At 47.0% G+C, this 14867-nt stretch overlaps 3 protein-coding genes across 3 annotated transcripts; 2 read left to right on the top strand and 1 right to left on the bottom strand.

Annotated features, from left to right (window-relative positions):
- Nucleotides 1-93: 93 nt before the first annotated feature.
- On the bottom strand, nt 94-2159 carry LOC128710509 (arrestin domain-containing protein 4). Its single transcript, XM_053805565.1, has 5 exons — nt 2039-2159; nt 876-1213; nt 631-813; nt 368-553; nt 94-291 (listed from the first exon to the last, which is right to left on the bottom strand). Exons 1-5 carry the CDS (start codon nt 2157-2159, stop codon nt 94-96), a joined length of 1026 nt encoding a protein of 341 aa, XP_053661540.1.
- Nucleotides 2160-3578: 1419 nt separating this feature from the next.
- Nucleotides 3579-4947, top strand: LOC128709188 (uncharacterized). The gene is made up of 3 exons (XM_053804171.1): nt 3579-3769; nt 3833-4797; nt 4868-4947. The coding sequence occupies exons 1-3, from the start codon at nt 3585-3587 to the stop codon at nt 4945-4947; spliced, it is 1230 nt and encodes a 409-aa protein (XP_053660146.1). The 5' UTR covers nt 3579-3584.
- Nucleotides 4948-5428: 481 nt separating this feature from the next.
- Nucleotides 5429-13158, top strand: LOC128707673 (uncharacterized). Its single transcript, XM_053802631.1, is given in 12 exon segments — nt 5429-5548; nt 5550-5601; nt 5604-5720; nt 5799-5919; nt 6009-6304; nt 6367-7164; nt 7244-7774; nt 7833-8304; nt 8371-8482; nt 8550-10441; nt 10506-13024; nt 13097-13158. Coding segments are annotated over 12 exon segments (7092 nt in total).
- The last annotated feature ends 1709 nt before the right edge of the window (nt 13159-14867 follow it).

Genomic DNA, 14867 nt, shown 5'->3' with positions numbered 1-14867 from the left:
TATGGCACCATCGATCGGTCCATTATGCGTTCCTTCTAGTGAGCTATACCTTCTCCACCTCAACTGTACCGACCGTTCTCGGGTAAGCAGGAGTTATTTCTGATCGTTTTTCTCGTGTAACCAGGGCCGAAAGATTGGCAATGTAGAGGGATAGTGCGTTTCCGGTTTGTAAATGGTTTCGGCCCACTCGTTCGTGTCGTCACCGTCCGCCGTTTTGAAAGGGTACGTACCGAGCGTGATCGGTAGCTGCAGTTTGATTTGTTTTTCCAACGATTTCGGTTCTATTAAGAACTGGGGAAGAAAACGCAAAGAGTGAAGAAGATGTTGAACACAATCGAAGCTACTGATTGGCCACCCCGTTACTTACACAAACGTCGTACTGGATCCGTATTAGATGACAGCCGCGCAGGTTCGTTGGTGGCAGCGGTGGCACGTAGAGGGATTCATTCTGCCATTCATCCCTGTGACCGGCCCGTATCTTTCCCCGGGCTATCACTGCCAGCTCTCGCTTTTCTGTCTGCATAACTTTATCACGCGCGAAATACTGTATCGTCTGTAATGTAGCAGTGGAAGGTAACGTTAAGCATATGATATTGCCCATTTGCCATCGCACACGACTAGCAAACAAACCTCCGTAAGAGCGGCTTTCGTGGACTTAATCGTAACACTGCTAGCGTTTGTAACCGTCGCCGTTATCATAATGGACTCGCCCGGTACATATCCGCCCCGGTCGAGAATGATTTTACACTTAACGATCCCGCCTCCCACGCATGCCATGCCGAGATTATGCTCGATGTTACATTTAAACGGATCCTAAAATGGAAAACATTTACACGTACACGTACGTCGAACGCTACCAACCCTTCAACACCTACCGCCAGATACGGTTGCTCAAGGTTCAAATCGATCGGATTCATCACGATGAACACCTGGTGGTTTTTGTGTATCAGCCCGGATGGTTCGCGCAGACCGGCCTTGCAGTAGTACTGCACCCAACCGTACCGTCCGAGGAAGGTCGACGGTAGATCGACCGGTAGGCCGAGCTTGAACGGGAAGCTGTGTATACCGGGGGACAGGATCGTGGGACCTTGGTTGTCGGAATCGCCCAGCAGTCGCATTCGAAAATCGATATAGTTCTCCTTGTCGTACGATCGCTCGTGGCGCGTCGAACGCACACGCACAACGCACTCGCCAACGACATGAAAATGAAGTCCTATAAATGGAAGAAACGTCCATCAGCAATTGAATCCATTAATTTACGTAATAGCTGTAGTGAGTTATTTATTGTGTTTATTTTTTTTTGTGGGTTTTTCGTTTTAGCCATTCTTCCCAAGGCCGTTGATGCTTTATACAATGCAGAAGCGATCATACGGTAAGGGTACGAAGAAATGAAGTCACCGATAACTAGTCAGTCGGGAGGCAAGATAGGTCAATGGTTGTAGAACCTCATAAGAAAGAAGAAGGGAAGATATCCGTTCCATGGATTTAGCTATGATGTCATCTTCCCGCATGGAGTTTGTTGTAAAACGTGAGTTTCGTTGATGATAAAGATAGTCGTTAAAAAGGCTAGAATTATTCAACAGTCAGTACGTGCAGTACCGTTCATGATAATCAATATTTATTTTCCAGCAATCCATTCGGAACCTTAGTCAACTTGACTGGTTGATTAAGTTTCAAAATAGCCAACCAATGGACGATCAAATAATTGTTTGACCAGTCGTGCTCGTTTGAAGTAAACCAACGTCACCCGATCGGGTCTCAAAATGGATAAAACAAAACTGGAAACGCACACCACGGTATGGCCCATCGAGGGCGCGCAGCCACATCTATTACACAAGCACACACGGCGGCGGATGGTGGACGAACGGACGGTCAGGGCGAAAGGAAGAAGATTATTGAACGCGACGGCCTCGTAGGTTGAAGGTTAGCGAAGAAACACTGATTCAACACCGCCGTAGCGACAGCCATGAGTGACGTTGCGACACACATTACACGGGCGGGATTGTACTGGGGGTAAAAAATGGAAAACACAACTCACCCAACACCGGTGTGTCGTCCTGCAGCTCCAACAGTACCCGCCCGGAAAGAAACTGTCCCGGGAAGTACAGCAGCGACGTGTTGTCGAAGAGGATCAGAAACTTAAGCAACTTCCGTGGCATCTTGACGCAAACGGCCGTCCCGTGCACCTGGGCGTAGGGTGTGATGTGTACTTTCAGCGCCGCCCAACCGTGGTGTCATTGAGTGGAGACGATATCTGGCGATGTGTGTTGTTTGATCGCTCCACCACACCATTCACACCCCGAATCGACAGATGCACCTAATCGCTACACGACCGATACAGCTACAGCGATGCGAAGCTAACGGTTCAATCCTACTCGCAATTCCGACTCATCGTCGGTGCGTTTTAGGACGTCACTGGGGCAGCGCAAGATTCGGGCACAATTAGTCACACTGCACACACTAATTGCGGCAATGGCGATCGATGCACAGACGGGTACAGCGGGTTTATGCTACACGCGATCAAGCGACACACAGCCAGCAGCACGATATAACTGCTGCGATCATAACTTCCTTCTCGCTAGCAGCCCTCCGTTAGTGCCAGCTTAACCCGAGCGAATGAACGCAACGCGCAGGTTCCTCCAGCCATGCTCCACCGCCCTAGTGTACGATCGGTCCATTCGTGCCTGTGTGTTCGTAGCATTTTCAGCATGTTACCACCCTTGTACGGCTCATCGCTGTGTGTGTGTGTGTGTCGTTTCCGCGAGGGTGTGTTAGTGCACAGCAGATGAAATGATGTAAACCTTCAGCAACGTCATCCCCCACCCGACGAACGGGAGAGCCCCCCATTCAACCCCGTGTGTCCAGGCTTTATGCTTTATGTTTACAGTTTCTTGTATATCGATCTCTGTCTTCGCTGTCCAGCGGTGCGGGTTGCAGTGTTGCGTGGTGTGTCTCCCTCGCTCGCACACAACAACTGTGTGCGTTTACTCACCCAAGTGAGACCCATATTGGAGTCACCGTTTTGGGGGTGATTTTTTAAAAGGCTCGTCGCTTGCTGCCGTCGCAAGTCTTTTGTGTACATGAATGAGTTCGATGCTTTTAATGGCGGGTTTTGCGAGCGCACTTTTGAAAGAAATGGTTCGGCTTTGTTCGTAAAGCGTATTTTACATTAAAAACTCTAGTCAGACACTTTAGTCCACTAAGAGTTGCGGGTATGAGGCAATGAAAAGCTACACGATTTGTCGCTTTGGAACTGCTGTGTTTCTGGAATTCGCTCGAGGCCATCGTTTGTTGTTGTTTTGTTTTTCAACTATAAAACGAGTAACTTGGTTCAGATATAGTAAAACTTGTTTTTTTTCTTTCGTCGGTTTTTGTTGTTAACATAAATTGTGAAAGTAAAATTTGTCTGATCACATGGTGTGTGATGGGTAGGAGCGAAAAGAAAAGTCACGTTCGTCGATATTGTTTTTGAAAATTTAGTTTACATCGTTCACAGAACGACCTTTGAGAAAAGTAATTAGAAAGTTTATAAATAAAGGTACACTCGGATCGTTCTCATGAAGTTTTGTAAGAACGTTGGGACAATGATCATAGCGCGAGTTGTCGTGGTTTGGCTTTGTTTCGTTTCGTTTACATGTTCTCGTCCTGCTTCTCGCTTTAGAACCGCCGATAGGCGCGCAGGAACACATCGCACTGTACCGTTCAAAATCAAAAGACAAACGGACGATCTTCACCGGAGGCTACTAAGAGTAGATCCATCCCATTATGGGTGAGTGCACAAATGAACTCCAACGTACCTTTTTTTCATACTAAACGGAGTTACTACTTTTAGTGAACAATTTTCGCCCGAAGAGCAGAGTAACGAATCGATGATACAGTTGCGCCAAAAGGCATCGATTGCTGAAGTTTTCCGACACCGGCTGATGGCATGCGGGTTGATAACAACCAAATCACCCGAACGGTGGAGAGATCGACTGATGGCTGAATTGGACGAAATAGTTACGGAGATAGAGCATCGTTGTGCGGTGTGTAAAACGCTGTACGATGAACCCTGCCGGTATGAAGTGCTCCGGACCCTTTTCGACCCATGTCCCGCTCGCTGTCGGAGGAAAAGCGCCAAAAAACGGCTCCTACTTACGCTGCAAAAAGTGCTGGAACAATCGCTGAACAGTGAGAACGCGCAAAGTGATAGCAGCGTTGGGGCTGAAGAGGAGAACGAGGGTTATGATTCGAACGTATGGCCCATTACGGAAATACCAATGAGTAGGAAAACAAGAAGCACAACAGAGATCTCTACCGAGCCAACAATACGATCGGTTGTAACTCCTCGAGATGATCGTACATTGAGTTCTGCCAAACAAATTCCTAGCCATAAAGTCCCCTGGAGATCACACCCGTCAGCAATCGAGTTCAAACAATCACTTGGCGCACAAGAATCAACATCGGCCCCAAATCAAACCAACGTTCTGAACTACGGTACAGACCCTTCCGCAGTGCATGTCATCGACGGACAGCCTGTGGATAATGTGCACGATTTCCTGCAGCAGTACATGCACCTCGTGTACGGTGGACAACCGGGCAATGAGCAAAGGAAGCAGTTTTTTCTTGACCAATTATGCCGAAATGCAACCAACGGAACGATCGTACTGCAGTGCCAAGATATTGCCGGGCAGCGAAGAGCGCGATCCTCAGAAAACGTCACAGCGAAAAAAGTATCGGCTTGGAATGTTGGTGAAGGTGCCAACGCCTCAAGTGACGTTCAAAAGCCGCTACTTTTTACTACCCCATCCGTGAATGGTAAATTTGTACTGTGATTTTACTAGTAGATGCATAAATATTTTTAAAAATAATATATTTTAATTTTTAGATTTAAGAGCAAAGGATATTGGTTGTCGGTCGTGTTGGACACTTGGAAGAAAAAGACATCAATGGGAAGGATTCAATTGAGTGGTAGTCATTAAAATATTTGTTTGGAATGCAGAAAAGCTTCCATAATAAACAGTAAAATAAAAATGCTTTAAGTAAATGGAACGGATTTCTGGCTGGTTGGATGTTTCATATTCTATTCACCTTCATTTTTTTTGAACGTTTGAAATTGATTGTTAAGATTCTAAATAGAATTATAAGTTAAATATACATTCTAAAGCTGTGTAGTAGACATTACTTTATGAACATCTTTACATGCTAACAATACCACAGATGAAATTTGAATTTGTCTGCTTCATCGATTGCTCAACAATAAATTCACCAAACTCGATGTTGAAAATTCATGGTGCGTGTAATCAGGTCTTAAGCACTCACATTACTTGCCCAAAATGTATTTTTTGAATCGTTTTAAAACAGTAATATATTTTTCCTGCAACGTGATTCGATTTCTTGCCACTTTGCTTAATATTTTAAGACATTTTAAACATTTCAGGTACAATAAATGCATAAATGCATTCAGTGGCCATTGATTATTGACATCCGTGTAGCAGCTGCTCGAGACCTGTCAAAAACGCTCGATGCAAAACCGGCGCGTGTAGAGCGTGAAAGAAACGCACGAAAGTAGCGGCAACAATATTTTCTACATCTTTAGCTTCCCGAAGTCTAGCGATAGTTTAGCAATATAATCAGCAGTAGTACAAACGACGGAACAATGTCGTCCGACATCAGCCTAGAATTGGTGAATGTTTTGTCGTACACACGTGAACAAAGTGCCGAAAGTTCGGACACGGAAGGTTTGTGATTGTGGCATTCCGGCAGATGGCAACACGCAAGTTGCGCTAATTTGGACACTTTTCTTGTTTGGTTTCCAGAAAGATGTGGTGTACTGGAAAGGAATGGAATCACCTGGTATGCCCGTGGTTCCGTGCTGGAAGTGTTTAACATGAATTCCAGCTTCAAGGTTATTTCACACAATTTTCATCCATGTACCAGGTAAGCGTGTCCGCGCGTGCATTTCATCGGAAGAGAATAACATGTCAGGTGGGGCTTCATGTTTGATGCTCTCGTTTGTATACTTGCAGCAAATCAAAATCATGCACGGTCGTATGTGTGGAAGAAGTGGAAGCGATGAGGTGTGCGCTTCTCGCCGTGGGACTGCAACTAAGCAGCGAACAGTCGCAGATAGTGTTCCTCACTGTGCGCGGTGGTCGCGAGGTAGGACGGATTGATGTGCAGGAAGATGTGAAACTGTTACGCTACATCGATCCTAACTCTTGTTCCAATGGGCTGCTGAGCAAGTACCAGGGTTGTCTTGCTGCCGGAACCGAAGATGGCAAAGTCATACTGATCGATCTTTGCTTCAGGCGGTTACAAAGTGGTAAATATATCTTGCAGCGATTCGTTTTTGTCCATCCATTTTCATATAACATTGACTGGCAGGATTTGGCATGGAAGTGGCTATGAATGAACCCGGCAAACGGCAGTGCCACATAGAATTCTCGCGAGGAAACATAAAGCAGTTGGCACAGAACCACGAGAAGATCCAAGAACGGGGACTGTACTTTGGATTGCAGTTGAGTCACAACGAGCAAGCATCGGTAGAGTGCATTCTGGACATTGTACCGCTGAAAGTTATCTGTATCGGATTCGCGGACGGTACCGTTCTGCTCTGGGATTTGGTTGACCATTCCATAATGCACCGAATATCACCGCCGACGGAGGATTGCGCAGCGGTTGCACTGAACTACGTTGAACCCAGTGATGATCCAAAGGCTTGTATGTATCTGTGGATACTCTATGCACACCCCGAGGGCGCGTTTGCCTTTCTGCACATGGTAATGTGCGAGGAAAAGTACAGCCAGCAGGGAGTGTTTGTGTACGACCAGTTTCTGTCGTGCTCGTCAGTGCTCAATCTCACCAGCTACGATCCGGGAAGCGTTCCGTTGAACGTTCAAACCGTCACGAAGAAGGTTTTCCAAGAGGACGAACCAATCACGCTGAGCGTGTTGAGTTGGATGAGTTCGAACGGTATGACCACTGTGCTGGTGTTTGATCTGAACCAATGGTACAAGGCAGAGATGCCGTATGAATGCGATTGGCAGCAGGAACTGACCCACACGGTTGTGTTTCAGTTGCAGGAAGCTAGTTTTCACGCTCGGCTCAACGAACGTTCCTTGGTGCTGTTTCGATCAATCCAGCGACCGGAGGAACATTTTTATCCCAGCTCGTTGGCATTCGGTAAGCATTTGTTAGCTACTAGCCATTAACAATGTTTTCTTAGTCGTACTAAATCCCCAAAACTTGTTTTTCTACACAGAAATCATGAACTTTAACGGCATCAATTGCACCACGCACCGATGGATCGGTTTGCAGAACAAATTGCTTCAGTATCTCGAACAGGACGGTGCAAATAGCGTCATTCACCCAGCTGGACTGTATGGAATGCTTTGTCGCGCCGCCCTGTTGCCACAGTTCCATGAACCCATATCGCCCTCCGAGGGCGTTATGAAGGAACAGCGTGAATTTGTCCTTTCGCTTGGGTTGGAATATAACTGCCACATGTTTCTGCAGAGCTGTATCGATCTGTGGGCCGATGGGAGCCACCTCGGAGCGGAACCCGAACAGGGTGTATCGCTTTCGACGATAACGGACTGGATTTGGAATCGATCGAAGGCGCTAAAGTCGGTATGCAACCGTATGCTCGCAGCGCTAATGACCGATCCGGCTGGCAGACGGGTTGATGCCCGAACTCAGGATGCGCTTTCGCACTGCACTCGGCAAATGAAACAGTTGGCGGAGCTGTATCGAACGATCATGACCGATTGTTTGGAATTTATACCGGAAAATGGTAAGTTTTCCACGAGAGAAATGGAAAACGCGTGATAATGTTCATATTTCTCTTACAGTTCAGGGACGGCTTTTGAAAGAGTCTGCATCGATTACGGCAGCGGCAGAATATCAGAACATTCTTCAGTGGCTTCTTCATATTGGTATTCTACCAGAGGCGCCTACATCGGATGAAGAAGATCTCGAGAGCGATTGCTTACTGTTGGTGGCGTATCCATACGCCCGACTGTTGGAATTCTATCGCAAGCGGCGACACATGTTGGACGAGCAGAAGAGTAAAGCCGTTCCCGATTTATCGACTTCCGGCAAACTGCTCTTCATCGATAACTATCTGGAGCGTGAATTTGATGTTGAGACCATTTGGAAGGCGTGGCATGAAGATAGCCCCGTTAACAGACAGGCAGTCTATCCACCTTGCTCGATACAGAAAGCGTTGCGCATTTTGCTCATTCCCGATGTACCACTGGAACGGAAGCTCGTAGTGCTTCTGTATCTATTCATGGATGTTGTTGCAGCCGTGGAGGACGAACGGTAATTGGATGTTTTCGCCTTTTATCGTAAGTTTTGCTTGCTAACGATCGCTTTTCTTCTTCATAGATTTTTAAATGTCGTGCGTCAGTTAGAGAAATTTCCACGCGTATTTAACGTGAAGATTGGGTTGATGGAACGTGTGCGCGCATTTTGGCATTTGGATCACGGAAACGTATCGGTAAGGGCAACTAGCCTCTCGATCTTTATGTATTGAATTATTTTAAAGCTTACTCCTTTTCCTGCAGGAAACGGTGAATGAATTTCTTTCGCCTCTATCTACTACGATCGAATTTCCCCAATGGCATCGAGAATTGACGGTGTCAGTATTACTGCGGCTGAAAGCTCCAAACCTCGCACTGAAAGTGCTCCGAGCCCCGGGAAGTCCGGTTTCGCCGCAACTGGAATTAACGACACTGGTGCAAAATAATCTTATCTCGGAAGCGTTTAGCTTGCAGCGCCGTACACCGCAACCCGACGGTCGCCAGTTGGTTTGGTTCATTGAGGCCATCCTGATGGCCGGTACACCGGAAACACTGCTGGAGTTTGCACTCAACGATGATGAGAAACATGTGCTGCGAAGCTATCTACGAGACTGTCCGCTGGAAACGAGCGACAGCCTAATGCTGGGCCATCTGTTGCAAAATTTAGAATTTGTTGAAGCAGTCCAGTTTGTAGAGCGTTTAGGCCGGAGACGCAACGTGGAGGTGCAGAAGGAAATTCTTGGCCTTTACCACAACGCACTTGACCCCATGAGCCAACAGTTGGCGTATCTCACGTATCAACATCCAAATGAGCTGGAACCGAAGCTTGCACAGGGAAATGATCCAAACTCGTCACACACGCTGGAAACGTTGAGTACGAGTCTGATACGTCAGAGGGCCGATTTTCGTGTGCGCGTACTGCATCAATCCATAGCGGCTGTGAAGGAAGCTGCGATCAAGACGGGTCTGCAGCACAATCGACCGTTCTTGGATAAACCGAGTCTCGGTGTGTTCCAATGTCGGCCTACGGTACGCAGTTTAAACGTTTGCTATCCTGTCCGGTTGGATCCGTCAATGAACAAGCGACGTCAGCGGGACTGGGATGTTTCGGACGAGGATCTTGCGAAGGGTCGAAAATCGTCCGCGCCGCTGCTGAATGAGGAGGACGGGTACGGAAATCCTAGAAAGAAACGGTACCTTGGACCGGAACACACTGCAGCGGCAAATGAAGGCACGGTGCGGAGGAAGTTTACCAATTTCGAAGCACCCATTCCGGTGATTCCCGAGTTTCGTCCAATGAAACCGAAATTCAACTTCACCGCAGCCAATTCAACTCTCATATCCAGTATGGAACGGGCTGCCTTTACCGCGAAATCGACCAGTCATTCACCGAGCATTTTTCTTACCACGCCACCGTTTGCGAAGAAGCAACAGCTCCAGCGCGATGTACAGAATCGTTCGGATACGGTAGATCAAGAGGAAGCACACGACGATTCCTATACTCCACCAGGGATTCTGAAGTCGAGCCAATCGTTGCATGGTCGTAACAGTTCTCCGATATCGCACGATCGTACACCACTAGAAGTGGAAGAAAAAGTGCTGCGCTTTGATTTGCCAGCTGGATCTACTCTCGAGGATTCTTGCTTGGTAGATAGCATGAAACAGCAACCGAATGAAGAGGAGGTGGTGGACGGTGTAGCCGACTCCGATGTGGGTACACCGGTGGTCCGCAGTGAGCTCGACTTATCGACCATCTCCAACGATGATTTCTACTCACCGGAAGCTACAATGGAGCAGAACAGTTTCCAGCAAGTGCTTGGCTCGGGTGGGCTGCACGGACGTCGATCGATACACAGTTCCAGCGCGGGCACTCCTATTGCTGATCTGCCCGTGGTTGCTGGGAATAACATCGCAATCATCATTGAAGATCACTGCGAGGATAATTGCCCGAATAAGGTATATGCATACGAGCAACGGCAACAGGAAGAGGAAAATATGGAAATGGAGGTGGATGACGAAAATGTGCCACCACCAAATTTGTTCGTGATCGACGATAGCGATGGAGAGCCGATGAACAGTAATCAACAAGCGCCGGTGGCGGATGATAAATGTGATGAAATTGTAATCCTTGATGAGCAGTATCCACGCGTTGCTGAGTGAGTATTGGTTGTATTTACTGTTGGCAAGATGATTTTTCACATGTCCTTCCATGTTTTTTAGGGATGAATATGACAAAAAATGCACGGATGAAGTTGACAGTGATGGGAGTGAAATAAAAGGTGAAAAGCAAGCTGGGCAACAACATATGCGAGGCGATACTCCGCAAAGCGTAGTCATGAAAGGAGAAGGTGACGAAAATGTTACCTTATCGCTCATTGATGAGGAAGAAGAGGAAGATGAAGAGGAAGAGGAGGAAGAAATAGAATATGAGGAGTACGAATTATTAGAACACATTGACGATGATGAAGATGTTTATGAGGAATCGATAATGGATGAGCAAAACGATGAACACCATGAAGAAGCCAGCGATAATCAAGAAGTAGATGATGATGATGAGGACAGTGTATTAGAAGTGATCGATCTCAGCGATGAGGAAGAGGCTTTGCCACAGGACCCGGAAGACATCAACCATCCGGAAGAAATTGTCTTCAGTTCCTCAGAAACTTCTTCGACCTCGTCATCTGATGGCGATGAAGATGACATGCCCCCACAAGGTGCCGCATTGATGAATGTAGCGGATCATGTCGAGCTCGCAGCCGGTGATGTAGCTGATGCCGAAAGTAGCCCGCAAGGATGGCATTACGAAGAGTTGTCAACCGATGCAAACGTGCAAAATCTTTACGATGATATCATTGAGCTAGATCGGGTTGGCGAACAGCATGAAGAAGAAGCGTTTGCAAGCACAACTCCCGATGATGCTATGGGTTACATACAGGTACCCACCACATCTTCTTCAACCCATCGTACTGAAGGTGAAGGATTGACTACTTCCGGGGGTGGTGATGGTGAGGCAGAATCTTCCGAGGTAGAAGATTTATCGGTAGCGCAGCAAGAGGCGGATGCGGCTGTTGATGTGATTGCAGCACGGGATCTTTCGGTCGCAGGTGGTGAACAATGGTCGGATAATGTGGCCAGTTCTAGTTCGAGTCTATCTCCCGCTATCTCATCGGTGAATGCGTCAGTGCCGGTTGCGAGTGTTGCATCGAGTGCTGGGACCACCACATCGTCACCAACATCGCCGACAGCTCCGACACAGGAGAAAGCTTTGTTTGGTCGACCAAAGAATGCACACGAGCTTGAGGTGCCGGCAATGAATTTGTCGGTCAAACCGGATGAAGCCCATGGTTCTAGCCGCAAGAATAGTAAGGGAGAAGAGAACGGTCTAACGGAAGACGCGCGTGCGTTAAATCTATCTGCTGGACAGCAAGAGCTGGCCGATCAGGGCGTAGGTACAGAAGATGAAAATGTTAGCAGTAATCAAGAGGAAGAGAATGAGGATAAGCGCGATGTTATCGATGAGGAGAATAGTGATGAAGAAGCTAACGTTACAACGCGTGACTTACAGGAAGCGCAATCTTCAGGCGAGGCCAAAGCAGAAGAAGTGGAAAGTGAAGAAATGGAAGTTGATTTGCGAGTTTCAGACGATGAAGTAGCAAGTGAAGGACACGCTGAGCAGTCCACTCACCAGGAACGTGTTGAACCAGATGAATCCGGTAGAATGGTTCCAGTTGAAGCTAAATCAACGGACCACGATAGCGAAGACACTCGGCATGAAGAAACTACTCCTACTCTACTATCAACAAGCACACGCCAGCATTTATCGCGCCATGATGAAGCAGAGGCCTCCACCTCGACACCACGCACGAACGTCAAAACACGACTAATGGCAGCGTTGGAAAAATCGGCCACAACAGTCGAACAATCGCAAACGCCGACAAGACGGCGCAACATCCGTGCAACATCAGTAGTAGGGGAAACAACGAATACACCGCTTTCACCGATGCTGTCCCGCAGTCGGCGATTTACATCGGCAGACAATCTGAGCGGCACGCCGGAACCAATGCTCACTCCGCGTCGTTCGACGCGAGCTTCATCGATGGTAAAGGAGCTGTTTTCGGGCAGTGGTACGCCACAGAAACGATCACGCCGTACGTCGCAAGCATCCAACGAACCGGAACATCATCCCGAATCCGTAGCGAACAGTCCCACGAAGGAGTCCGTCGACGAACAGCAGGAACCGTCAGAACGATCGTTTGCAAGCTCCACGGCCAGTAGCACACGGCGCAGTATGCGTACCAGAAAGTTGGCCAAAACGCTGCAACCACCGGAATCAACCGCTGGTACTTCTTCGGATACGCAACAGGTGACTGCTCCAATGTTGTCCGAATACTCCTCAAACCGTCGACTCACCCGACACCAGCTGGCAGTGCTGGAGAAATCGATGGATATGATCGGATCAAGCAGTGCACCGCGACGAACATCGGTGGATCGCAGAAGTCATGATGTGGGCGGTGATAGTGAGTCGGAATCGGTCGTATCGAACGTGAGCAATCAGTCATCAGTAAGAACCACACGATCGCGTGCTAGCCGCACGACGACCACACGCTCAAAACGCGGCGGCAGCAGTAAGCGAAATGATCCCGGCGATGAGCAAAATGCAGATTCCGATTCTGATCAATCGATGGTGTACGCGAGCAGCCAACGATCCGCAATGGGGTTGGAACCGATTGCGGAAGAAAGTAAGTACAAACTCGTCGTTAGTTGCAGTGCAGTGCAGATTTTTAATCTATGTTCTCTTTACTTTGCGTCAGGTGAAACTAATCCCGCTTCTACACGGAAACGCCGTGGACGGCCAGCAAAAAATGGGAAGTAGTGTAACATACAAGATAAGAAGCAGGGGCAATAATCAGTCGGGATCGTTCGGTTGCGATAATAGCTGCTGGCCCTTTGTAAAATACAATATTTGTTCATATACCACTTTAGAATGGGTGTCGTTTGTTGAATCTAGAATAAACATGTTTTTCGTGTCACTCTCACATCGGACTGAATATTTTAACTGTGTTTAGTAGAAAATCAAATTTCGCATCAAGCTTCCGGTATTGTTCTCTTTCTCATTAGAGACTTAAAGAAGGATTGTTATACCTGCAGATCATCACAATTACCGATCTGTCCGGCGACCGAACCGTTCCTGCTGAGCAGGTTTCCTCAGTTTCAGTCTCAGCTTCATTCGTAGCAACAGAAGTTTCAACAGACAGTAGACAGACTGGATGGCGTATCTCAACATTAAAGATGTTGTTGTCAGAGCCATTCGTGTTCTAGTAAATTATTGAAACAAAATTCCCTACAACAGCTTAACCGTCAAGTTACGGACTCGCATGGAAACGCCATCAGTAAGCTTTGAATGATTTCCATTCATCTACGCCTGATAAATGGCGTTGATCATTGTCCTCTCTTCGCTTACCTGATAAACTTAGTACCGATTAGTTCGTCTAACTTATGTATCTTTCTCTACGGGATCTTTTCGGATATTATGGTTCGCTTCTCGTTTGAATACTGCCCACATCCACACATCACAACCGATCTCCTTCGATGTTGTTCCGATGGCCTAGTAACGTGTCCAGGACGTGTCATTCACATCTTATGGTAGAATCCTTATCACGAGCTCCCGCTTTGCTTGCTTCATATGTTTCATTTTCTCAAATATAGCGAATAAAAAACTCATGTCTGTATTCCCTTTTGTAGTATCCTTGTTCTAAGAAGAAAAACAAATTTGGAGCATTAAAGGATGAAGATATAGTGTAAGGAAGAAGGTAGGCCAGCGGAGTACCAGCGAAGAGATTGAGTGAAGGAAGGAGAGAGAAAAACATATTTGGATACAATTTATTGCAGGTTCTATACGTTTATGCATACATATAACGTTGGTGTGTGTATGTGTGTGTATAAGATAGTTTAAAAATATAAACCACAGTAGAGCAATACATAGTTCAATAAATTACCAATTATATACGTACCTCCGTCCTGGTCTTGTGGCGTTTTACACACACGCGCGCTCGCGCTTGCCTGTCTATCATGTTAGCCGTTTGCTGCTGCGCTTACTTGAGTTTTGTTTTGTTTTATTGTAGCGGGATACAACAATTGTTTGTTATCTAGGTCGGGCCCAAACCCGCGGTTTAAACTAAAGCCCTTGGGTGGTGTTTTTAGGATTTTGGTTGTGGTTTGCTGCACCTGTTTGCTGTTTACTAGAATTTTATCGTGATTTCACATTCGTTAAAGCAGTGCTCCAAGAAATTGGCTAGTTCTATTACGGTTTTGCTGCATTTTGTCGCCCTCTGGCGTTCGTGTTATAGATTGTAGATTGGTTAGTGTTGAATTAGGGGATGGAAAACAGCCGGTTCGAAATAAAATTTTGCGAGAAAGCTCCTCCAACACGGGATAAATCTTTTGATTTCCGGTTCCGGTCTCCAGCAGATGAAGTGAATTTAGTAGTTGTATGAACTGTGCGAGTGAGTTCATCGGTTAAGAGATGACAGGGATGATGAGAGTGAAGGATATAGGTGCCCTTCCTTTGGGTGGACACACGCC

The sequence above is a fragment of the Anopheles marshallii genome, chromosome 2, assembly GCF_943734725.1.
Source record: "Anopheles marshallii chromosome 2, idAnoMarsDA_429_01, whole genome shotgun sequence".
Classification (NCBI taxonomy): Eukaryota; Metazoa; Arthropoda; class Insecta; order Diptera; family Culicidae; genus Anopheles; species Anopheles marshallii.
This window is presented reverse-complemented; position numbering and strand designations above follow the sequence as displayed.

Coding starts and splice junctions, on each gene's coding strand:
- LOC128710509 (XM_053805565.1), bottom strand. CDS start 2,159: ATGCCACGGAAGTTGCTTAAGTTTCTGATCCTCTTCGACAACACGTCG. Junction 1,214..2,038: donor GGACGACACACCGGTGTTGG/GTGAGTTGTGTT, acceptor TTCCATTTATAG/GACTTCATTTTCATGTCGTT. Junction 814..875: donor TTGAGCAACCGTATCTGGCG/GTAGGTGTTGAA, acceptor TTTCCATTTTAG/GATCCGTTTAAATGTAACAT.
- LOC128709188 (XM_053804171.1), top strand. CDS start 3,585: ATGATCATAGCGCGAGTTGTCGTGGTTTGGCTTTGTTTCGTTTCGTTT. Junction 3,770..3,832: donor GTAGATCCATCCCATTATGG/GTGAGTGCACAA, acceptor TACTACTTTTAG/TGAACAATTTTCGCCCGAAG. Junction 4,798..4,867: donor TACTACCCCATCCGTGAATG/GTAAATTTGTAC, acceptor TTTAATTTTTAG/ATTTAAGAGCAAAGGATATT.